This window comes from Diplotaxodon limnothrissa, linkage group LG23 (genome assembly GCF_057381915.1).
Source record: "Diplotaxodon limnothrissa isolate DT_005_m linkage group LG23, D_limnothrissa_male_GT1.1, whole genome shotgun sequence".
Lineage (NCBI taxonomy): Eukaryota > Metazoa > Chordata > Actinopteri > Cichliformes > Cichlidae > Diplotaxodon > Diplotaxodon limnothrissa.
Genome location: NC_140617.1, coordinates 35,355,506 through 35,381,253, shown reverse-complemented (window position 1 = coordinate 35,381,253; position 25,748 = coordinate 35,355,506). Strand labels below are relative to the sequence as shown.

At 40.2% G+C, this 25,748-nt stretch overlaps 1 protein-coding gene across 1 annotated transcript in view; it reads left to right on the top strand.

Moving 5' to 3' along the window:
• Positions 1-25,748, top strand: part of mgat5 (alpha-1,6-mannosylglycoprotein 6-beta-N-acetylglucosaminyltransferase) — an 88,372-nt gene that overhangs the window by 7,117 nt on the left and 55,507 nt on the right. Inside the window, exons 2-4 of the mRNA XM_085347235.1 lie at positions 704-868; positions 19,742-19,818; positions 24,182-24,271. Coding sequence (XP_085203361.1) covers positions 704-868; positions 19,742-19,818; positions 24,182-24,271 — 332 coding nt within the window. The remainder of the gene's footprint in view (positions 1-703; positions 869-19,741; positions 19,819-24,181; positions 24,272-25,748) is intronic.

Genomic DNA, 25,748 nt, shown 5'->3' with positions numbered 1-25,748 from the left:
CCAGGACCATGATACTTAAGCTGGAGACCCCAAATTTAAAACAAAAGCGTTAGGACTTTAGTCAAAATCCTTCTAGGAGCAACTTGTGCCACTTGGTGACTATCTCACACTCAGATGGCAGCTGGCGGTAGTAGTCCTTGTTCTGCTTCGTTGAGCTCCATGAAGCTACACGTGAACCACCTTGCACCAGAGCAGAAGAAGTACTACCATCTCACAGTGTTGCTAGCTACAGTCCAAAGTTACAGCTTCTCTTTCTCATTCCACAAGAGCACTGAGCAAATATCATATTTTATGGATTGAGCAAGTGAAAAAAAATCAAAGATACACTTGCCTACGTCTATCCCGTAGTACCAGTATGCCTGCCACTACACAGCTGAAACCTCAAGTGTGCAGTTGTACCATTAAAGTAACTGGTTTTCTGGAAACGGGCAAGATACGTGCCAACTTTGGTTTTATAAAATTCTCAGAAATTTCTAGCCTGGTTTTTATTCCTCTCCCTTAAAATGTTTGCTTTAGTCACACAACACTTTCAGCTTTTAGAAGAAATCCCCCATCGATGCCTTTCCCACCACTTTTTAGATTAAAGGTTGATTTTGACAACTTAAGCTCTTTGACAACTTAAGCACTCTACTCCAACTCATGGACCTGACACACCGCTTTTTTTTGCTGGAGAGAAATAAAATTTAACATTCTCATTTTGCAGACCTGAAGAAGACTCTCGCAGTCCTGCTGGATAACATCATGATGAGGCTGGGCAAGCTAGAGTCCAAGGTGGAGAACATCTACAATGGCACAGGGCCCAACCTGAGCAACGGCACCAGCACTATTACGCCCAGTGCTCCAAACTCAGAGAAAGTAAACGTGGCAGGTATGTGCGGCAGTCTTCTTTCGCTTTGGAATAGAGTGTTTGTGTGCATGCTGTGCCAAGGTGGGGGGCAGTCTAAAGGATTTATTTTGTATTTGTATTTGTAAATGTTATCAGTACAAGCTTAGAATCAGACACCTTCCTGGCTCCAGTGGTCATTGATCCTGTGCCACTTAGAAAGACTATAAATGTCTCTGTGCACTCATCCTTTTAGAAGTGTTTGATACATACACAGTACTGAGAAATGGGAATAAGCTGATTGTGGCTGTAGAAAATTTCTTTAAAACTACTCTAGTCAATATCTTTTCTGCGGCATGCAGCTAGCTAAACTTTCCCAGTATTGCCACTGCACTTGATGGGTCCAGACCGCATCCTTGGACTTGATTCAAATAAGGCCTGTGTTCACGCTGCATGACCCTTTTATTAGCTTTCATTGATTTTCCTGCCAGCTTTCAGATGATGAATTCAGCCCAGCTGAGAGAATGAGGTGTTGGTTTTTCTGAGACCCCTCTGAGGGACTTGCTCTCAGTTGTTTGCGCAGCATTAAACAGTAGGAATGTGAAGCTGCACAGCGAAGCAGTATGTGCAGAATTGGATTAGACTGATTGAGATGTTCAAAGAAACACTGGCATTAGTGTAATTCTAATGAGAACTGCTGTGCTGTGCTGCCGCCATCATTTTGGAAGTGCTGATGAGGCCTTTGTGAATTTGTTATTTCACATGACAAAGGATGGTAAGAATACGACAAAATTATGTAGAGTTGAATGAAAGTGTGAGTGTTTGTGATGAAAATACCTGTCAAGGATATAAACAGGCCACTCACTCTTATAGCAGTGAATTCAAAGAGATACAGTGTAGAACATTTGAAAGGCAACACCGAGTAAATTACATGACCAAAGTGTGTGAAATGAATGTATATTGTTTTCAGAGCTGCCCAAGGAAATTAAGTTCTAGTCATATATACGGGCAGGGCAGTTTCTATTAGAAAATTGAAGCCGTTGAAGTTTCCTCCAGGGAAGAGAACATAGATCACCTGCCCACAGATCTAAAAGAAAAGGCAGCGTCGCATTAAAAATCTTATGGCTGAGTAACTAAACAGATTAATTGTTTTTTATTTTGTTTAAAAACTGTTATTTCATCTTCTTTTTCTTTTTTTTGGCTTTAACTATATTCTATAACTATATATGTAACCACCCTGCACAGGCCTGTGGTGAGCCGCGGTAAACCTTGGATGCATCATTTTGAAACAAATGCAAATTAAAAAAAAGAAAATGTGATAATGAAAAAACAGTAATCAATATAGTAACGGTTCCAGACGGTGTCCGACTTTCAGAATTGCTCAGTAAAAAAAACAAACCCTCACTTTCTCTTCCTGTTTCTGTGATATTCAAAGCCTGCTTTGCAGTCATTCTAATGCCACATCCTTTCACCTGCCTTGGTTTGTTTGCCTGGCACTAAAGCAATTTTCTGCTCTTCTTTAGCATCTTTGGAAGGTTGCCTTTGACTGTACCTCTATGAGTTCTCTGCTCTTTCACTAATAGAAACGTTTGTACAGTGAAATGACTCAAAATGATGTGTTCAAAAGCCAGAGTACTCTGGGCTTTAAAAAAAAAAAAGACAGGGATCGTTTTAAAAGAAGCTGTTATAATTGTTAGTGAAGCCGAAATGTTTGACTCATCGGTTGATTTAGTTGATAGTTGATATTCAGTCGATCAAGATTGTCAAGTTAGTGTTATGCATTGAATCGTCTGGACATCTTTCAGTTTCTTGACGACGTTTCACCTCTGATCAGAGAAGCTTCTTCAGTTCTGAAGCTTCTTGGATGAGATGTGAAAGATGTCCAGATGCTTTTCTTTCCAAGCTCCTTAGACCAGGAGTCATATTGTTTCTCATTCGGGAGCGGTTTTCAGTAAGCGTATTAAAACCATTGTGCATATTCTTTCTCATGTTCAAAATAACAACATTGTTTTTTTGTTGTTGTTTTTTTACTTGGGGTAACAATACTGCAGTCTGTTTGGGGTTGCATAAGGTTCTGATCTGCAGTTACTGTGTTACCTGTAGCTGATGGCAGTATTTACACCCCCCACCTGTACAGAAAATAAAGCCGTACTCTGCTGTGGGCACGGCTGGCAGCAAAATGAATTTTAGCCACCAAACAGAAGGAATCAATATCTGTTTCAGTGGATTCTATATTTAGAACATTTTCACTGCTTCACCTGCTGTCAGACGGGCCTTTACGACGAGGAAGCAGAGCTGTTACGCTCCACCAGACTCCATTGACAAAATGAGGAAGTTCGCCTCATAAAAGATTTGAGCTGTCTGCTGCTGCTTTGATTGGTTATTTAGTGGTGTATTTGAATGTACTCGTCAAATCAACAGTGAAAGTATCGAGCAGCGCCAGATTTCTGTGAAATAATAAAAAAAACCAAAAAACTCAGCAGACTGTGGCGAAAGCCGCCAGACTGTGTGCAATAGTTTCTGCAAATCAACAAACTTTGCACCTGTTGCCCCAGATTAAGATTACATAAATGTGTCCTGTCAAACTTTATTATATAAATTTATATCCATTGTTGAAAGAGCAGCACTGTCTTGCTCTGTGAAGTACAGATGGAGACGTAATACAACATCAAAGCATAACCATATCAACAATATTGTCCCATTCCATCTCCATTATGAAGATATATCTATGCATTAATATATGTAATTAAAAACAAACACACAAACAAAATGTAATATTATGACCCAGTCCTAAATTTGAGCATAAAACCTTGTCATTAATTACAGCTTAATTACATTTTTGCAAACCAAGGAATTAGCAGATTAATCAGTAGCTAATTGCAGCTGTAGTGAAGAAAAAGCTTACATGTAATTACATGGAAATGGAATAAAAAAAAATAGATGTAATATTTGTAGAGGTTTATGGAAGGCTAGACTTCTTAGATGGAGCGGGTTTTGTGACATTAGGTGGCGGTTAATGAGCCCTGCCTTTGCAGGCAAGCGTGATAAAACATTGTCAGAGCACTCTTGGCTTGAACTGCCCTGTTCCACAGAAATCGTAGCTGGACCTGTGACTCATCTCAGTGAACTTGCAGTGGCCTGTTGGCCTAAAACAACCAGTGGCACCCTTCAGAGACATCTGGAGCCTGAATGTATGTCAAAGCTGACAAAGCTGCACCAATGTCTCTCTTGATAGTTGAACTAAAGGCCCCAGCACTCCAGAGCCTCCATTGGAGCATGTCCTCTGTCTTGGAGCAGGGGCAGTGCTGTTGCCAGCTCCACCGGCGCTCCTCCCTGACTGGAACGCAATTACAGAGATAAGAATCTGGACAGTGAGTGCAACACGCCTGCCTTTCAGGGAGGCTGCTATCAAGATGGAGCTGAGCAGCAGCTCTGGGACTGCGCCGTTTCCAATGGAAAGAGGGAACAGAAAAGAGGCGCATAGAGAGACTACAAACCAAAACTACTGGAGTGAGGAGTCTTTAACTCCTCACTCCTTTAAATCTCACATTGCTGAAATAAAAATGAACCAGGTCTTTAGCCACATAAGGCCATGAATGATTTGCATACAATGCTGGTAGTTCCCTGCCAACTGTTTAGACATTGTGAAGAGCTCCTTCTGTCTTGAGATTGCAGCTGCCTTGCGTTGTGTGTTGTACAAGCTTCATTAGAGGTTGAGGAATTACATTAACATGGTACAATTTTTCTTCAGCCAAAGACAACGGGCACAGATGTCTGTTATGGTGGCCTTTAGATTGCTTCTTAGCAGTAAGCAGATGGGGCCTGGTCAAACTGCATGTGATGCCATGTCTCACCACGCTGTTGCTAATGTAGCTAATCAACCTCTCTAACCATGTTTCATCCAAAGTTCTGCCCCTGGCATGGAGTCTATGTAATCTCCTTCTTCTCACACACACACACACACACACACACACACACACACACACACACCAGGCATAGAGATAGATGTAACGAACGGTCAGGTGGTGATTTGCAGCATCTAACTCTCCCACGACTCTCACTTGTTCCGTTTCATTCCCCCTGCGATGTATTTCTCTTCCCTTTGCGAGTGTTTAAGGTTATCAATGTCTCTTCCGTCTCAGCCACACCACTGGTGATGTTTGGCTGATTTGCAGCTCGCTGTCTCTCAGACGCCGCCGGCCAAACAGAGATGCTTGCATTCACCGCTCGCGGCATCTTTGCCGCTTTGTCTCTTTCAGCTATCGATCGGCTTGATTTTCTGTTTAATGTTCTCAGTGAAAGATGAGATCCAATCCTCAGTATCAACAAAGGAAAGAGACGAGGATAGTGCTTCTGCTGGGAGTTGCTGGTGGCTCTCTCACTGTGCCTTATTTTCTCTTTAGTCATCTGCTCGATATTCCTCATTTTCCAAAGCCACTTGTGTGTCCAATGTACCTCACAACAGGACGTCACTATTATCAGTTTAATAATAAATACATTTTTCTACTTGGGTTTAGATTAGACTGGATAGCATCTTGTTTTTGAAGGCCTGGATTCTCGGTGTACAGATGAAAACTAATAAAATACACATGCAATTCAATTCATTGCTAATAAGTTGCAGAGAGATGCTATCCACTCCCACACACTAAAATCCTCCCACGAATCCTGACTTTCATCACCCTAAAATCTTTGAATGTTGCATAGCAGCATAAACGAAACCAGAATTTGAACCATTGCTTTTACAGCTGTTGGATCTGTGTTGTATTTCTCAGTGTTTTAGTTTCGCCCTTCAGTGTTTCTTACAGATTTACTTTCTAGTTGTGGTTGTGGCTGTCAGTACTCTGCTCTAAAGCCTTGGTATAGCAGCACATTAAGCAGTAAGGGTGGCTTTGCAAGTTAGTATCTTATGTCTTACAGTGTCTCACAGGTTAGAGTGGACATCGATACATCTTATAACAGAAGTGCTGAAGACTAAACTTTAGCGTTTAAAAACCTAGCATCATCGGTCTTGACGTACCATTCAGTCTCACCCATTCTTAATTCAGTCATTCACCAACCAACTTTAATCTCAACTTTAATTTTTAAGGATTAATTTTTTGAGGATAATTTTATCTTCTTTTTTTTTTTTGCTCCCAGTACCAAAGTTAAGTGGCACTATTCTGGCTCTTTAAAGCAAAAAGAATCTTGACCGTCTGCAGTCAGTCCAGAATGCTGCGGCAAGGCTTTTAACAAAGACACGAAAAAGAGAGCACAGTAGACCAGTTTTATACTCACTACACTGGCTTTCAGTACATTTTAGAATTAATTTTAAAATCTTAGTACTGACTTTTAAAGCTTTGAATCATGACGCTTCTCTCTATATTTCTGATCTTTTAGGACCTCACACTCCCTCTCGCAGCCTGAGATCATCTAATCAAAGGCTGTTGGTAGTTAGTTAAAACCAGAGGTGATAGATCTCTTAGAGCTATGGCCCCCAGGCTGTGGGAGTCTCTCCCTCCATCTTTACGTTGCCTGGATTGTATTTATTCTTTTAAACATCATTTTAAGACTCATTTATTTAGACTAGCTTTTAATTAGATTTGTTCTGTATGTTTGATTGTACTGTTTTATGTTTATCTGTTATATATTATTGTGAAACACTTTGTGGTTTTTATCCTGTCAAGAGTGCTATATAAATCAATAAAGTAAAGTAAGTAAGGGTGTTGGCGATGACCCGATGCATGTTAAGAGTTCAGCTTTGATGTGGCATTCTTGGCAGAAAGTCTCACTCTCCTCTACTTCCTCCACATCTTGTGCGTACCTGCCTGTTTTAGTTTGACGTGGACTGAGCCTCTCCAGGACTTTTCCCACTTGCACATGATTGCACGTCAAGCACAGCAAACTTCTTCCGCTGTGATTGTATTTGCCCCGTGTGCATACTTTCATTACCTTATAGTATCTATCGCAGCAAACTGTGTACTTAAGTCTGATTTTCAATGAATGGACATTCGAGTTTTGCCATACGATAGTCAAACTCATGCCATACTTTTGCAAGCATGCCTGGAGTCACTGTAGCTGTTGTGAAGCTACGGCAGCCACACAAAACTCACCAATCTGCTCTTTCTATCAGTTCATTCGATCATTAGCAGTTAACAGCTGCAAAATTAAAGCGCGTTGAAATCTGTGTCTCATGAATAAGATACTCCATGGATAACACATTTGACTCTATTAGATTAGATAAAAGGGAGTCATGATGGCCAGTTTTTTAAGTCCCCCGCCCCCCCCAAAAAAAGTTCACAGTTATCAAACATCAACATACTAACCCATCTGAAGGCTCTTTACAGATACAGATATTTTTTTGTTGTTGTGAGGTCACATAGTGTAAATCCCCTCGTGTCGCTCCTTTCCCTCCACACTCTTATTTCTCTATTTCAGCCCTTTATCCCACAGGCAGGCTTGTATGTACCCTTGAGGTCTTGACTGGGTTGAGTGGAAGGAACATCTGGGGATGATGCGCCATTGGCTGCGACACGTGCATCCAACTTTTTCTTCTTTGTTTTCGTCTCTCATCTTACGACTTCCCTCTTTTTCTTTTTTTTCTGCCCAGTGACTGTTTGCAGGGAATCTGCTAATTATGAAATCTGACAAACACTGAGAGTTTAACGGTGTTAGGTCCAAAACGCCATACCATATTTTTCTGCTTTTACCATTTCTAATTCTCGTCCCTCTTGTTTACCTTCAGTCTCTTCATGCGCCATGTTTTTTTTCTTTTCCCCTCTTTGTATGCTGCCCTCTCTCTTCCCCCCCTACATCCTCTTCCTCTGTGCCAATTTTGCTGCTCTGCTGGTTCAAGCCGCTGCTCCGGCCCTATAGGAATATAATCGGCTTTGACTCCTTCCACCAAATATCAACCATTTCCCCAGGCATATTTTATATATATTTTTTTATTTTTTATTTTTTTAATAGCCGGATAAACACACACACTCACTCCAGTTTTCATTCACTGCAGCTGCAGATTTTTCAGGATCCAGATGACAGAACAGGGCAGCAGGCGCACATGAACGCAGAGCTGATGCAATTCAGTCCTTTTTCACACAGAGACTGACGACTGCATTATCGCCCGTGCTTGTTCATATTCGGGTTGCATGTTTAGACACCCACCCACATACGACAGGAAACCAAATTCTCTGCATATTTTCCTGCATCGTGCAACTGCCTTCCTCTAAAGCCGTATCTTGCATTGTAACACCGGTCGCAGAGAGTGCATGTGTCCAGCACTTGGTCAGAAACAATTCAAGGTTTCAGGCCTTGCAGAGGAAATGGAACATCTGCAATAAACTTGCTGCTATTTTTAGTCTAGTTTCTCAGGTCTGTTTAAAATCTGTCATCAAAACAGTGAATTCTTTGAAGACACAAGCCAGTCTTCACAGCCTTGCCCCTCTAACCACAATTGGTAGAAATCAGCAGTGGAACATTAGTCATAGCTCAGCAATGATGAGAGCTAATCACAGCTTTCTGGCAGCCCTGTGTCCTTGTGTCGCTTTTGGTGCAAAATCGGCATCGTCCTCTATTTTCGGAGGGAACAGCGAACCGATCAGATTGCTCGAGCACAAAAGAGGGATTGATTACAGACAGTTTCTGTTCTGTGCAACAGAGGAAGGGAGAGTAATATGAAACTTGGTGTGGGCTGGATGTTGGGGTTACGTGGGGAAATTTGGATTTGGTTTTTTAGCCTCCAGAACTTTGCAGTGGAACACTTGTGTGGACCAAAGGCAGAGAGACACATGTGTTTTGACCACTTCCAAACACGTGCCGCCTCGTATTGGGAAGCCCCTCTGGTGTGTGTGTGTTACCCTGCTGTGGTCCCTTCAGGTGGCAGCCTGGCCTAAAGAAATGGCTTTCAGTAGCTTTTGGGAGTTTCATTTAAGGGGTGCAGGTCAAGTTTTACAATATATACAAACACTGTAAACGCAAAAGCTGTCCGTAATCCTTCTATAATCCTAATGTTTACATTTTTTACATTTTGGAGTGATGTAATTATTACTTCAGTTGTGTATTTAGTGTGTGAATGTTGTGGTTTCCAAAGTTTGTGTTGCTGAGAGTGTAAATGTTTCGCCAACATAGCTAGGGCTCATGTAGCAGTTAATTGCCTACCTCTCTGTGTTATTCTGGGTTATTAATAAGTTTTTAATAAAACGTAATTTCCTGTATGAGACATTGAAAAATTGAGCAAACACTGAGCTCGTTACACATGAAGAAAAGCTTGTGTACAACAAATGTAGGTAAATCTCTACCTACATTTGTTTAGCTTTTTTACTTAAGCAAGCAATCTCAAGATAATATTAAGCTGCCTTGTCCTACCTATGCGTTGATTATCATTGTATTTTCTGTCCATTTTTCTTTGAGGCAGTGAGTTTGCACAGTTTATAAAAAATGCATCAAATTTTACAGTGTACTCAAAAGTTAGGCTTAAACTTTTCTGTTTCTGGCATTTTCTGCTTTAATAATTAATACAACATTTTGTTTAATAATGTGAATGAATGTGTATTTGGTATATCCTGTACCAGAGGTTTTATTTTTTTAATGTTTTTTATTGCATTTAGATTTAGAATTCACTGAACACTGGTGTAGTCTCCGTAAACATACGCATCAACACATCTTTGTGCTTGTTGTCTTGGTAAATTTGACCATATTAAAAAAAACAAAAAAAAACTAACGACATTAGTATTATTATTTTGTACTGTTTCAGTCAGTGTTTATTTTTTCCTAAAGTTTACGTCTTTAATTTTAGTTTGTATTTCTTTTAACTAATTGTTTTCTCACAGTTTTGAGTTGATTATAATAATCTTGATATCTGCTCTCTTGCTGTGAGGCAATAGCAAGAAAAGGAAGTAAGACAAAACCGTTAGCATGTTCCTTATTTATAGAAAAAAAAAACCCTTTCCAACAGGTAGATATAATTGAGTTGACTTATTAGACAATTATTAATTTAACTGTAATGGAAAGGGACAGGTGCTATTAAAATGTTTTTAAAGGGGAAGCTTTGAATGAATCAGTGTGGCATTGATAGAGGATTCGATTTCACAGGTTTAATGTTTTATGTCGCATGTCACTTCCTCATATATAAGGTCACACAGTTTCCTCTCTTCTGAGTGAGCTCTGTCTGGAGCTTTCAAATACAGATCTAAAAGTCACAGGGAAGTAAATGAAAACAGCAGAAAGGAACATTAACTGTATCACGTCTTAACGTGTCTGATTCCTAGAAACCCTTAAGGTCAGCCGGTGGCATCCGTAGCGTTAACTTGAACTTTAACTCCGCACTTGAACCCAAGTAGACAGCTTACAGCTGAGTTAAAAGTGAAGAGCAGAAGCACTGTTAACAGGCTGAACAGGCTCATAGCCTAAGGAGGTGGTGGATAATCAGCTTTATGATAAGGTTTGTGTGAAGCCAGGCGAGCCAATGAGAGTCGAGCTAAGTTGAACTTGTTCGTAGCACTCCCTGATGACAGTCGCTGATCTCTCCACCTGCACAGCTGTCGAATCTCTTTGGTGACTGTGTTCGTCAGCCTTCCTCGTGTCTAATTGATGAGCTGCTGCTGAGATGTACCCTCGCTGATACCTCTGCTTCTTCTCGCAAAGTGCATCTAAAATTAGTGTTTCTAAGCAAATGGATCAGAGGACACGGCGACAGAGGATATGCTGCACTTCTCCCCTCTGTAATTTATTTTTTTCATTTTTATTTCTCAAGCTTTTATCTCAGTTGTCACCATAGTGACAGTTAACGCATCATGTGCTTTAAAATTGCTCATTGCTCCAGCGTCTTTGTTTAGCTAATTGTATTGTTGAGAGTTAGATTCTTACCATCTTGCACTTGCACAGCCCTTCTCTTTTGCATTCCAGTTAATTTGGTGACTTATTTGAGTCCCACTGACCAAATTATGCCATTAAAGCAGGGCCTTGGCACATGTCACGTTATCTGAGGGTTTTTAGTTAGGAACGCCTGAGAGGGAAATCATTGAGAGTGAGATGGATACAGAGAATAACAGAAACCACATATAACATAAACCAGATGTCTTCAATCCAGTTCTGGAGTTGTCAAATGTCAGATTACCTCATGGACTTGGACAAACACACATACACACTGGGACAGGGAATGGAAGAAAAACCCTCTGTGTGTGTTTGTGTGTAATATCACATATTGTTCAGAGATGATGCTATTTAAGGGCTCTCAGATGGCCAACACTGTGTGCTGGGAGCTGGCTAATGGTGACCTCAGTGCTGTGAGCTCTTGTGTATCTTATGCAAGTTGGAGTGATCTCATCTGTTTTCTTCCTCTGGTTCTCTGTATTTTTATTATTGTGAGAAAAAATCTAGATCGAATAAATCCTTTTTGGGATTCATTTTCACTACAAAGGGTACAAAAGTGTAACCTTTCTTTTGGCCTGACACACCCACCATTTCCTGCAAGGTTTAGCCAATCAGAAGAAAGCAGGCTTGGTTGGGAGGTATAGTCTTGTATGGGGGCGGAGTTAAAACTGCTGTCTATGAAATAAGGAATATTTTTGAACTGTGAATCATGCAAAGCAACTCTAGTAGAGTCTCTGTATAAAGAAAGGAGGTGAAAATGTACATAATATGCTCACGTTCAAGAAATTTTATTAACATTATACATAATTATGTTATGAATGACCAGAATACTTGATGACAGCTTTAACTGACTTTTTCTGGTTAACTCATGAACTATTTACATATCTAACATACCACTTTTATTTTAAAAGCAAAAGTAAAAATGATAGTATGTTTGTTTTTTAGTTTCTAGCAGTTCTACCATCAGCTCTCTGTTTGTATAGCCATCCCTCACAGGGTTGCTTGTTTCTGTTAGAAATAAGCCAGGTTGTTTCCTAGAAACAGCTTTGTGGGTTGTTCTTGGAATACTCTTTAAAGGAGTTTGTTGTTTTAAGCTCCATGCATGGTTTCCTCTTCCCTGCCTCTGTTTTGTGTACACTAGACTGAGGTGTGGTTTGCTGCTTGGCTTTTCACCTCAAATTGCCGCTTATAGACGTCAATCATGCTTCACATCATCTGATTCAGCATCAAGCTGCATGACAGCTAGGAACTGTGAGGCTTATTTCTACATGAGAATTTCTTTATTTCTTTTCTGGTCAGTAAAGGCCCTGCTGATGCACCTTGACACCATGCTGGGCGGGGTTGTTTCGGCCATGCTTTTCCCAGCTTTAATGTGCAGCAGTAGATGATTTGTGCTGAAAATGATCGTGGTTCTCTGTGAAGCAGGTCATTTTGTCCGACCTAAACATCCCTGGCGTAGCAGAGGTGAATAACTAGGAAATTGCTCCTTTTGAGGCAGCACCACCTCTTCTACGTTTGATCATGAAAGGAACTATATTTAGGTCGTCTTTGGAAACTGCTTCTTCCACTTCATTACAGCTAGGAGAGAAGATTTGCCTGGTGGCGTTGGCGCTTGCTGACCAACTGGCTGAATGACAGGCTGCCTCTTTGGCTGTTTGCTTGGTTGGTCTGTTGGGTTGGTTGGCAGACTGACTGGGTGGATGGAATGACAGGAACTTGCACAGAGCGAGTTCCTGTCATTCCACCCATCCATCTTGTGTGCTGCACAAGATGGCCCCGTCACCAAATAGCAAATCACAAGTCACATTTGTTTAGCTTATTCAATACACACAGTCAGCAGACTGTGATTTACAAAAGAGCAGGGAACTCAAAGGAAATAAAGAAGAACGATGAAAAGAACAAGATACATTTCAAACATAGCCCAGATGTTTTCACACAAGTGTGATCCTCCCCATGGGTTTGAGAGCTACAGCTCTCTTATTTTTCATTTTTCTCTTATTTGCTTTCCTCATGTTTTGCTTTGCTTTCATAAGATGTCATTAAGTTGTAACTCTGGTATGTGAAATAGTAAGGGGAATTAGTTTATAGTGACTGCATATTTTAACAAAAGTTATTTTTTTAAAAATAGAAATTTAGCTTCATTGTAAGGGCAAGCGCATCGCTATAGGACATGATGTAATATTAGCATTTGTTCCAGCCTTGAGATTTAAGTACTTTAAAACCAGGACTGATATTTGGTGATTACAAAATCTGATATTCCGATGGGTCTAATGTTTAATAGTTCAGACAGGTCCGGCCTCCATTATTCGTTTATAGAAGGCCAAACCTTACTCTGGCTGTTTGTTGCTCAGCTCCTGCTGTTCTCAGAAACAAGAAGAGGTTTTGATTGTGTCCATCTTTTGTGAGATACTAGAGTGGCTCTCAGGCCTCCCACAGCTTCCCTCAGTTTTCTGCAGAGCAGTAACTTCACATGAATTGCCAAAAAAAATCTTGTGCATTGTGCTTCAAGATTACTGTAAGAAATAATGTGTTTGGTGTAATTAGTCGGCCCAAGACAAAGAACTGTTATTCCGACTGGTTTGCTGTTGTACCTCTGTAGGAATCGTGGTAATCATTTCCTTATCGGGGGTGGTAACGGAGTCCAAACAGTGAATCTGTTTGTGTGATAATCTCTCTGACTGCTGTTTTGGTGTCTCAGCCCCACTAACTTTCTCTAGGGGCGTCTATCTTTGGGTTCTGACACGTTCTTATGGAAAGCACCCAGTTTCTGTCCCGCACTTCGGGTGTGTATGAAAGAAATGTCAAATCTTATCAGCAGAATGACATTTCATAAGATCAGAAGTTGTTTTGTGGTGTATTATCATTACCAACATTACTAATGTTGACATATCACAATCAGGTAGAGCTGGGCGATATAAGATTTTTTCATATCACGATATGTTTTTTTCATTTCAGGCGATAACGATATCTATCACGATATCAGCCAAATAACTATATTTGTAAGATTTAAATGTGCCGTTGCTCACAAGTAAAATGTGAAATAATCAGCAGCTTGTTTTGATTTAAATATTTATTTCCCATAAGTCAACAGGGTAGATGTACTTAAGGAACATGAGACTTTTTCAGATAAATAAAGGCAAATATTGCAAACTACACAAAAGGCAGCCGCTAAAGCGTTTAAGTTTCAAAATAGAACAAACGAAACAGGCTACTAAATTGTCAATTCCACTTAGAAACAAAATATTAATTCTAAAAATAAATCTTAGTTTGTTTTACAGAAGAACAGACAAAACTGACTAACTTTTGTCAATATCAAATAAACTGAGAACTAAAAGGAAATTCTCAATCTCTCCTTGTTGTATAGCTGAGCTTTTCAAACAGTTTTAACAGTTACTTTAGTCTGACAAAAGCCGAATGACGAATTAGCGCTTCCAGTCAGAGACTGAGGCTACGTCCACACGTACACGGGTATTTTTGAAAACGAAGATTTTCCGTTTTCATTTTAAAAAATAATCCCGTCCACACATAAAGGCAGAAATGAAGGAAAACGCTGCTATGAACATGCCAAAGCAGCAGGTGGCGCTAGACTCCTAACCGTGCAGAAATGTTGGCCAATCAGAAGTCTAGAAGCCTCAGTGGGAAAAAGTAAACAAAGCTGGGGCATAGAAGCAGAACCCAGTCGTATGTGTGGAGGGACAGTAACTGTGTGTATATGTAAGCATTTAAACACTGCAGAGAGTAGAATTAACAGTAACAGTATTGTAGAAATTCATTTCACCGAAACAATAACGTGGCGCACAGTGTGACGTCAAAAAATGCGCACACCTTTGACGCTGCGTTTTCTCCGTTTTTCTAGTCCACACGTAAATGCAAAAACGGAGTTTTCAAAAATCTTCGTTTTCAGTGACCAAAAACGCCGCTTACGTGTGGACGAAAGGTGCAAACGGATAGAAAAATCTGCGTTTTCAAAAATACCCGGGTACTGTGGACGTAGCGCATGCACCAGTTTATTGTATTTCCAGACTTGCTTTTGGCACAATTTACAGTGCACGCTACTCTGTTTTTTGTCAGACTTGAAATAGCCGAAATACCTTCACACTACGGAACTTCTATGGCTCTTCCGTTCGACAATCTCTCCGGCATTGGAACCATCATCTGTTTTCTCTTCGGTCATGCTCGGTTGATTTTTCTAGTCGGCACACTCATTTCCTCCATTACCCGGGCGGTACGGTGGCTGGCTGCTTCCCAAACAAATACACATGTGCGGCTTGGCACTTGTGCTGTACGTAACAAGTCACGTGACGTGACGCTGCGGCTGTGATTGGTTCGGCTCTGCGCTACTTAATTTGGATTGGCTGCTCTTTTTTTTCTTTTTTCTTTTTTAAGAGGACAAGAGCGGCGAGGTCTATCGCGATAGTTAAATTTTTCTATCGAGAAAAAGTTATATCGCAATACATATCGTTATCGTTCTATCGCCCAGCTCTACAATCAGGTATTTCTTCTTTCAAGCTTCTTGAAGGCTGAGTGTCTGTTCTGGCAGTAAATCAAGGCTATCATTGGCTGATGATGAACTTCAACATCGATGGATGTTGAAAATGATATTTATTGTATGTGATTGTGTTGTGCTGTCCTAAACTGTGTGAGTGTTAAATCTGTTCCACTGCAAATGATTGCAGCTACTGCTACTGTACAGCATTGATCGTGTTGTTATTTTTGTGTGTGTGTAGATTACCCAAGTTAAAGTTTGACATTGATGAACCACAGTACTGAGGAGAAGGGACTTTGAGTCAAGTGACTCATCTGTGGCTTTTATTTCAAGTCAGGATTTGACAGGATAGTAAACTGGTTTGGATGCCAGAGTAATCTTGTCAGTTTTTACTTTCTATAGTTTTTCCCAGCACAACATTGCAAGAAAAGAAGCTAAAGGAAATCTGTCAATGAAAAAGGTTTATTCCATGACTGTTATGGTGAAAGTAAGACAAACATTTTGACATGAAAATATGTAGTTTCAATTTCACTTCTACCTGAGTATAGTTACTGTATATTAGGGGTGGGTTTTTATAATCGATTCATCGATTAAAATCGATTCTGGCTTGGATAACGTAAAATCAATTCATTAAAATCCTGAATCGATTTTTTAATATAAATTTATTTTGTCCGAAATGCCAGAATCTCTGGTGACATCTCACAAAATTTCAAGAACCACCAAACAGTAAATGAGAGCAGGTACAGGGATTCTGCACATAGACTTAAACACACAGCGCGACCCGCGGATCAGAATCAGTTAGATGTCGCCTTTCTCACAGTCGGGGCTGAAAGCTGACAGCTCGCTGATCCGGGTCCGCGCTTTGTGTTCACGCCCTTTATGCGCTGATTCTAAAGCTGTTAGTTTGATCTCTCTCCAAACAATATTGACCGAACCAGCAGCAAAAGAAGATCCAAACGCTTCACATAAACATCGTCATGAATTCACTCTTTTACTGTTTTGCTTCCATTGCGATGCGCAGCTCTCTCTCCCTCTCTCCCTCCCCCCCCCTCTCTCGAACAGTTTCGCTTTCTTCATTATTCGCTTGCTTGTTATGCACAAGTCTACTGTTGTTTACAGCGCTGTCGGCCGCTGTTTTTTTCCCTTTTACATTCTTCCGAAAAGAAAGCCTCATTTCTGCTGTTCAATACTGAACAAATTTAAACTTTTTAATATTATTCAAAATGCAAAATGCTTAGCCGTGTGTCTAATAAAACCGCTGTAACGTCAGAGGTAATGTTCATTAATTAATGGTTTTCTTTCGTTTTTGATGTACTGCAGAATATTTTTATAAAATCCCAGGCCAGGAAAATCACCTTCATGTTTTTCTGTGTTTTATCTTCAGCTACTTTGACACAAAGGCATCTGCTGTGATGCTCACACCTTGGATAAAGTCTTGAGAGTGTCAGCTTCCTTTTTATAGATACAAAAATATGTAAATGTTCTGATCTGAATTATACTTCTGACTGTCAAAATTTCCCAGATTTAAATCGAATCGAATCGAATTAAATCGAATCGTGGATCGACTCGATTTGGGACCTTGTGAATCGGAATTGAATCGATTCTAGAAATCAGTGACGATACCCAGCCCTACTGTATATCGTTACCAGTTCAGTATTTGTCAGGGAGCGCTCTGGGTTATAATTATTATCTTTATTATAATTACTTTATACTTTATTTTAATACAGCATAACTAAGGGGGGGGACTTGAAGTTGACATCAAGCAATGATGAGCCAATTGACCCACACTAGCATCTTGCTGTGTGTCGAGGTAAAATAGCATTATTTTACTATTTATACATTCATTACTGTGACATGTTTTTACCTATGAGCGCACTTGTTATCAAATGCCACAGTCTTATTGGTCAGATCTGCTTAAGCTGGGCACACACTGCGATTTTTTTTTCTCAGTCCTATATTCAGCTCCTGCTCAAACTATACGGTTGAATAGCAGGGGTTAGAAGTTCGTAGGTCACGATGCAGGGTCTCACACTATACAGCCCCATGCTCTGATGCAACCTGAGTGCTCACACTGTGCGTCCACAACATGAAGTGGTATGGATGCACAGTGCAAGAGACAGATTTTATAACACAAAATCTGTCTCTTGCTCTCCCTCTCTGTCTTACACACACACACACACACACACACACACACACACACACACACACACACACACACACACACACACACACACACACACACACACACACACCGAAAAGGCTTGCCAAAGTTCTACCAGATGGTCCTCCATCACTTGTGTCCAGATCAAACATTGCACTTCTGTGCTACTTTGTCTTTTTCATTTCCATCTTTGTGTTTGCACAAACAGGTTTGATTTTCTTGTGACCATACGATTGCTGATTGTTAACTTTTTTGAGATTTGACTTCTTTGCTGTATTTTAATAAATATTTTCCAGTATTGATATCAAGTTTAAACTCATTACGTCAGCCTGGCATGCACCTCTGAGCTTTTTATCCATTTGCCTTCCATTATTTATATCCTGGCACTAAAGGTCAGGGCGGATGACGACTCTGAATGACGATATCAGAAAAGATGATTATAAGACTGGGAGCCGTGCGGGCCATGCACGTTAATCCTGCAGGGACATTCAAATCAGTGTGGAGGAGATCTCACAGGAGCTCTCTCCTCCAACTGCAGCTTCTGGTTTTTATTCTTCTACTGTTTGCATCACTGCAGCTTCAGCTGGTGCAGCTCTTGCCCTTGTGTGGTTTTTCGTTTTTATGGAGTTAAGACTACAGAGCCGAAGGTGATGCTATCGGATGACCATCATCCCTGACCGCAGGGTAATGGCCAGTCTCCATTTGCAAATTCAAAAGACATCCAGACATAAAGTGCTGAGAGTGTTCTGCACTGGGATGATTGTGTAATTTTATTTCATTTCACACTGCGCAATAGGTCTAATGCAATTCTTGTCACATTGTCTGATGACTCATGTCATGGGCATAAATACTTGTGCAAAACTTCCAGTTTAGTTAAAGTAAAAATCAACCCTTGTGATCTCTTGTTTTATTTGGAGCAGGAGCGAGTACAACTTCATGTTGTGGCAAGTTCTTTTAACGCACAGCCTCAAAGCACTTTCAGGTATTTTTCTTATTCGCTGGTCTGTCTTAATCAATTTCAAATGAAACGATGTGATGAGTTCCTACTTTGAAATTACAGACACAAAGACGAAGCTCTCGAGTCGTCAAACAGATGCTGTTGTCTTCGATTTGCAGAAAATAACTTTAAAGTACCTTTGTGGGCCCTCCTTTCCAGTTTGATGTTTACATTGGACTCTACAAAGGTACCTTTGCATAGACCATGGTTCATAATAATCCTAGTTTGTTATCCTGGGCCTTGTTGCAGACACTCAGCTTGAAACAAGCTCACTTTCAGCCATCTTTCTTCTGATTGGCCACCTTTTGTACAGAAAAGGCTTGAACAGCTGGTTACTGGCTTGTTACCACAAGCTTCACTCACAAAGTCACACACATTCTGCAGTCCTGTCTTTGTAATCACCTTAAGACGGGGCAGCTCAAGGGTTCAGCATGTTGCCCAAGGATGCTTTGACATGTAGGCTGGAGGATTCAGTGTTGTATAAATAAAATTGCCATTGCCCCTGTGTCTTCTCCCTCGCCACACCGCCAGCAGGTCGTAGCAGATGTTTGCCCCTCCCCGAGCCTGGTCCTGCTGGATGTTTCTTTCTGTTAAAAGGGAGTTTTTCACACACCCACCTCATTTTGGGCAGGTTTAATGATTGTTAACTACTGTATGTGACAGCAAATAAGGAGAAGCACAAGAGGTGACATTTAACCAAAGCAAAGCCTTTTGAATTTAAACATTGTTTGTTATTGCTTCCTTATTATATGATGCTTGCTGTCCATGGAGCATCACATCTAAACAATTCCTACACTCTTTTGTATCTTTACTGCTTTCTTTCTTGTATCACTTAGCATCCGTTTAAAGTTGTATCGTCACAGTTACCATCGTGTTCTGCGGAATAGCAGTAGCAGAAATTGTTGCGATTGCATTGCCAGTTATTACAGCCTAAGGATAAGAAGTAGTGGATAAACATCAACAAGATCAAAAATAAAAACAGATTCTGTATTCACATGTTTGCATTTAAAATTCTTTGTGTGTTGTAAAGACATCTGATAGGTCATTCAGAATGTAGGCAGTCGCACACAATAGCCCTAATGACCTACATAGTACATGTTTATTGTAAGTATTATAATGTAAACTAGTCAGCAATCAACAGAAGGGGAAATAAAGAAGGTGTTGACAGTGTGATTGGAGCTAGAAAGATAAATGTGTGACACGGTTGTGTGTGGGCCTTGTGTACTCCACACATGCTTCATTTCCCCTCACAATTCAGACCATCAGTGTGAACTGCAGATGTTAATATTTGTGTCTCTATTATATCCACTGTAATAGTGATGTATCCAGTAAAACAAAACAAAAAACCCCACGCAGACAGATAAAGAATTCTGGAGCTGACTGACTCGACCTTATTGATTTAGTTTCTCTCTCTTTCTCTTTATCCAGACCTCCTAAACGGAGCCCAGGAGAAGTGCGAGCTGCCGCCTTTGGATGGTTTCCCTCACTGCGAGGGCAAGCTCAAGGTGAAGCAAACATGCAAACACACATTAAAAACAGGCCTCTCCATCCCACTCTCTGAGCACAGCTTTGAAAAGGAGGTTTGAAACATGTGAAAGACGAGTTACTGAAAGGAGAACTGCCTGCAGAAATTCATAGCGAACAGAAAAGAAAACAAATGACAGTGTAATCTACAAAACATAACCAGCATCTGGCTTATAGCTTTTACATGGACAGTGGACAAAAAGAGTTGATGCAAGGGCGTTAATTAGTTTATTAAATTGCATTAATATTCAAAATATAAAAATAAAAGGTGTAATTTTAGGGCCAATAAAACTCTGAGCTGCAGGTCTGAAGTTTGTTAGGTTGGACATTAATTAACATGCACACCATCATCACGCCTTATTTTCATCAGCACAAAAACTACGTAATCTTTATTAATGTTCCTGTAGTATTTTTTATTATTATTTAAAAGTAGCCTGTGGAGTATTCCTGTGAATACTCTGTGTTTCCTGCCAGATCATGGCCTTAAGAGGCACAGGTTACATTCTGCATACCTACCTGTGTGTTAATTTATGGGTGGCCCAGGTATTTGAGGTCAGTTAGTAATGATGCTGTTTTGATTGAAATGGTGATGCACTGAAGAACCATTTATGTAACCCACATGTCACACCGATCGCAACCGATTCCCTCAGCTTCTTTTCAGCACCACACAACATCAGTCATCTCATATATAATGAGCCTTGTAGTTTGTGCTCTACGTTTTTAATCTGTCATATGTTATAAACACGTTGCTGTTAACGAGGTAACGCTTCTGACTCGCTAACAAAAGGAGAGAAAACATACCTCAGAGCCTGTTTCTGTAAATTTGCCTGGATCACAAGATAGACTGGGATAACTGTTACTCAGGTCAACTCAGGTCTGGGAAACACTTTTGTTGCTCTGCATTTTTATTACAGGAAAAATCTGCAATGCAGCTTGAAGCTGGAAACACCCACACAGATTTAAAAGAGCACCACCGGCTCGTATTTCGAATAATTGTGAATGTTTTTTTAATAGTTGTTTGCATTAAATTACTCAGTGCATATATGTAGTCGTAATAAGATCTCTTATTACAAAAGTGCAGAGCCCCTAAAGTCCTGAAGGAGGATGCTTTTCATCTGGTGTGAACCTAATTATCTTGCCTGCACAGTCAGTGAAGCTAAAGCCTGATAAGCTGAGTTCTTTGCATTTTTTTGGTGACTGAGTGCAATTAAATCGGTTAATTAGTCAATTATCTGTTGTACACAGGACAGCTAAATATTATTTTCCAAGGCGTCCAACGACTTCAGACACATAACAAGTTTTAGTTTGAACTCAGGATGTTATGCAGTGAAGTTCATCTTTGTCTTAAATCCTTTGCACAAGCTAATTTATATGTTATCTTATATGACGTATATACAGTGTGTTTAGATACCGGGCATAACATTATGACTGACAGGTGACATGAATAACTGATTATCTCTTCATCATAGCACCTGTTCATGGGGGCGATGTATTAGGGAGTGTTAGAAGCACAAACAATGGGCAACTGTAAGCATTTGAGCCAGTTTGACAAGGAGCCAAACTGTGATGGGTAGACGACCAGGTCTCAAAATCTGCAGCTTTTGTGGGGTGTTCCCAGTAAGAAATGGTCAGTATCTATCAAAAGTGGTCCAAGGAAGGAAAAGTTGTGAAAAACTGACAGGGTCATGGTCGGATCAAGCAGACGAGTTACTGTCGCTCAAATTGCTAAAAAAAAAAACCCTAACGGCGGTTCTGATAGAAGACAGTCCCTATTATGGAAACGGTAATCCATGATCTTTCAGGAGGATAATGGGCCCTGCCGCAGAGCAAAGATGGTTCATGATGGTTTTAGGAACACAACAATGTGTGAGTAAGCTGTGAGGTGTGTGAAGTCTTTTGGCTCAGACGTCACACAGTTTGACTATTTTTGTTCACTCTTGACTCTGTATGACAACACCAAGAGATGATATCCCTAATATGGTCATCTCAGACACTCAGCCCGACCTGAGCACATTTACCCCCACCCACCTGCTGTTCAGACCTGTTTGCAAGTGGCAACCAATCAGAAGAAAGTTTGTTTAAATGACTTGTTTTAAACAGTGGATGAAATGAGGGGGCTGGACCAAAGTCCATCATAAAGCAAAAAAGGATTATTTCGAAGCAGAACTCATGCATAGCTACTCTAGTACAGTCTGAGATTGAAGAGATGGAGCTGGGAATAAGAAAGTGCTTTCTATCTAGTTAATTCAGTCTGTGATGGCACACTGCTGCCTTCACTTTTAAACAACTAACACATCACTGTTGTTGTGAATGCATACTTCCCAAAACTCCTACATGACACTGCTGTACAGTACCTGCAGGCCGGATGAGCAGATGACAGCCAGGTTTAATTCTGGGGCAGACGGGTACTGGCAGACACAGGTGCATACACCCAAATAAAACACATAACACATGCTGTGTTATGTAAAACAAGACAATGCTTGTCCATTGTCTTGTTTGGTTTTTTGTCTGTGTGTTGGCGAGTCTGTGTCCCTCAAGCTGATGGGGGACTATCATACACACCATCTGCTCAGCCACTCCTAATCTTCCATTTGTACTGTTAGAATTTCCAACTTGGCCTGAGGAAATGCTAAAGCTTTCCTTACACATACACCATCTACACGAGTGCTGCACATGAACTCCTTTTTCCTTTCAGAAAAGGGATCAAAATTCAGTAAACTGGCATTTCACACGAGTAAAACATCTGAAAAATACATTTTCTCCTACTCACAGAACTCTTTTTGGTCATTGTTTAAAGTAACGCAATCTCTATGCATTTGCCTTCCAAACGACTCCGAGCCCATCTGCCAGTTCTCCCAACTATGAAGCGCTTTGAATAGTCGATTTTCTGTTTGCCAGTGCGCTGCTCCCTTAGGTTACTGCAAATCACCATGCATGACGTATTGGAGCCTACGAGCAGGATAGCTGTCAGTCCACATCTCAGCTCAGCAGCCCTTCCACTTCCACAGAAATGCCAGTGCCACAGAAATCTGCCCCCCGGACATCAAATTAGAAGAAGAGTTTCTCATCGCAGTCCGCATCCAGAGTCTCCATCAATCCCGGCTTTCCACACATTTTATTGAGGACATTCTACATTCTTCCATTTCAGTGAAGAATGACATTTTCACATTGAAGGATTTCCACTCAGTCACACATGAAGGTTGCCACTAGGGCTGCCACAAACGATTATTTTGATAGTCGACTAGTCACCGATTATTTTTGCGATTAGTCGACTAATCAGATCATCATCCATTGGACGTAAAACTTATTGCACCAGCATGCATCTGCTCTTATATAACTATCATTAGCTTACAGCTTTAAGTGTTTAAGGTGCTAACTAAAAATAAAGACAAGTTGATGGTTTATTAAATTTTAATGAAATTTGCAGATTGTTTCGGTGAAGTTTAATAAACTCCTTGCTATCTAAAATATAACAGGACACCGGAGTATATTCTCGAGCATCTCACACTTCTGATAATCAGTTGTCTGCTTGACGTTTATTCAGCTGTGTAAAAACTATAACTTTAATCTCAACCAAACCGATTTACTCAGGAACAAATAAAATACTAAAAAAAAAAAGCCCAGCATAACATTTTTAAGTTATCTAAGTCACTTATATATGTTTAACCTGAGTAGCGAAAGACGGCAGTGGGTTTGAAGACGATTTGCCGGGAGTCCGGCGTTCTCACGGGCTCTAGTGAGCCTTGCCCCCGGCTAGCTATCGAGCTAGTGGGTGACAGACGTCTCTGAAAAAGTCGGAGCGCTTTTGAAAGTATTCTCGCCTGAAAATATGCTAAACGTTTATTTTGTGACCCAGAAAGAATAATAAAAGTAATATTAAGACTAACTAGCTGCCGCCATTGTTGGAAACTGAGCTGGGCTGCGCTATGAATTCTGGGACACAGCTACTTCTTCGGGGTTTAACGGCACCTGGCATCCTTGTACATGCACTGCTGCCATCTTCTGTTTCAGTCCGTTATTACACTCTTAAATCCTACTACTTATTCCTGCGTCTTTTGTGATCTTACAAAGCTTCAAACGACTCGTCAACTATTAAATCAGTCGTCGACGATTTTGATAGTCGACGTAATCGTGACTAGTCGACTAATCGTGGCAGCCCTAGTTGCCACAAAGTTAGTAAGGCTGCTCTCAAACATATCACCCTCTCATTCAGATACGATCACTGTAGTTTCAGCAGTGGAGGTCTTTTATATACAGTCTGTGGCTCTTACAATATACGTGTGACATTAAAGTTTATGTTGGGTCAGTATGCCCGTCTCACATTTAGCTTCTCCTCTTTCTCAGTGGATGAAGGAGATGTGGCGCTCTGACGGCTGCTACGCCAACTACGGCGTGGATGGATCCACCTGCTCCTTCTTCATCTACCTCAGCGAGGTAAATCCTTCTTTTTTGTGTTAATAAATGTAGATAAAAAAGACTGATTGTATTACATCGTCATGATTACTTTTCATGTGGTACAAAATCAACACGGCAAAAGCAGCACTGGTGTATGAGCGCCTGACCAGCATCTTAACAAGCTGGTTACTGTTTACCATTTATATATAGGCTTTGTGTTTATTGATGGCAGATACACCATTGGACCTCAGATACGCCACTGTTCTCTGTATGCTGCTAAGTGTCCGTCTCTGTGTGTCTGCATGTTTTCTCATTAGTTGGCTTTTATATATATCTGTCTCCTTTACTGGTTTCTTTTAATCTGCCTACCTTCAGATGTAAAAAGCAGAAATGAGTAGAAATCACCTTCATCCTCATATTATTTTATAAATGTTTGTCCACCGAGCAGAACAGTTTTAAATAAATACGCTGCTAAACATGGTGTAATTGTTTTAACTGGTTTCTTGTGTTAATTTTGGTCAGTTTTAAAGTTGAAGTAGATGCATATGAGCTGCATACTGTAATCATAATTGTTTCATTTCCTCATCGCCCAAGAGATTGTTACCTGGGTAAATAAAAAGAGTTTTCCTTTAAATGCAGTGCTTTTCTACCAACTATATAAAATGATAAATTAGTTACTCATTTTCCTGTCTTTAAAAAATACGTGAACCTATTTCCAGCCTTCTGTTTTTATTATTGGACTGTACCAGCATAGCTTGGCATGATTGACAGATCAAAATAATCCTTATTTAGTTTACATTGGCTCATGGCACAACCCCCCCAGTTCTTCCCATCTGAAACGGCACTAAAAATGATTTTTCAACCTCAGTAAACATGAAGCAATCATTTTTTTGTAAAATGTAACTGAAATATATAAAATCAAAGGCTTATTTGTTCAAGTACCTAATCATTAAGGAAAATGTGCTTGTTGTAAACTGAATGTAAACCAATCAAGTAAGTTTTATTTTATATTGTGCTGGTATAACAAAATTAACTGAAATTAAAATAGAATTTATATTTGAAATGCTAGTTAAATTAGCATTCTGGGCAGATTTATTTTATTTATTTATTGATTTTATTTTATTTTGTGGGCGTGGCAAGCAACTGCAGAGCTACAGAGCTGAAAGTAAAGAAAGTTGCCTGAAACAGAGTCTCTAAAACACTCTGAGCATTTGGCTCACTGGGGCTCCTTGTAGATGAGCCAGCTTCATTATTTACAGCCTGAAATGAAATATCTAATGTGGTTACTGACAAATAAAGCAAAACAAAAAATTTGTTTTCATTTGTTTCATGTTTGCTACATTCAGCATTTTTGTGCAACAAGTATTCCTTACTGTAGCAAGTGCTTGTGTCTTATTTGAATATTATAATATGTATTTAGGGGTGGGCGATATAAACGATATACGATAGAAATGATATAAATTTGGCCAACGATAGAGACTTTGACTATACCGCTCTATCGCGATAGCGCATGTTG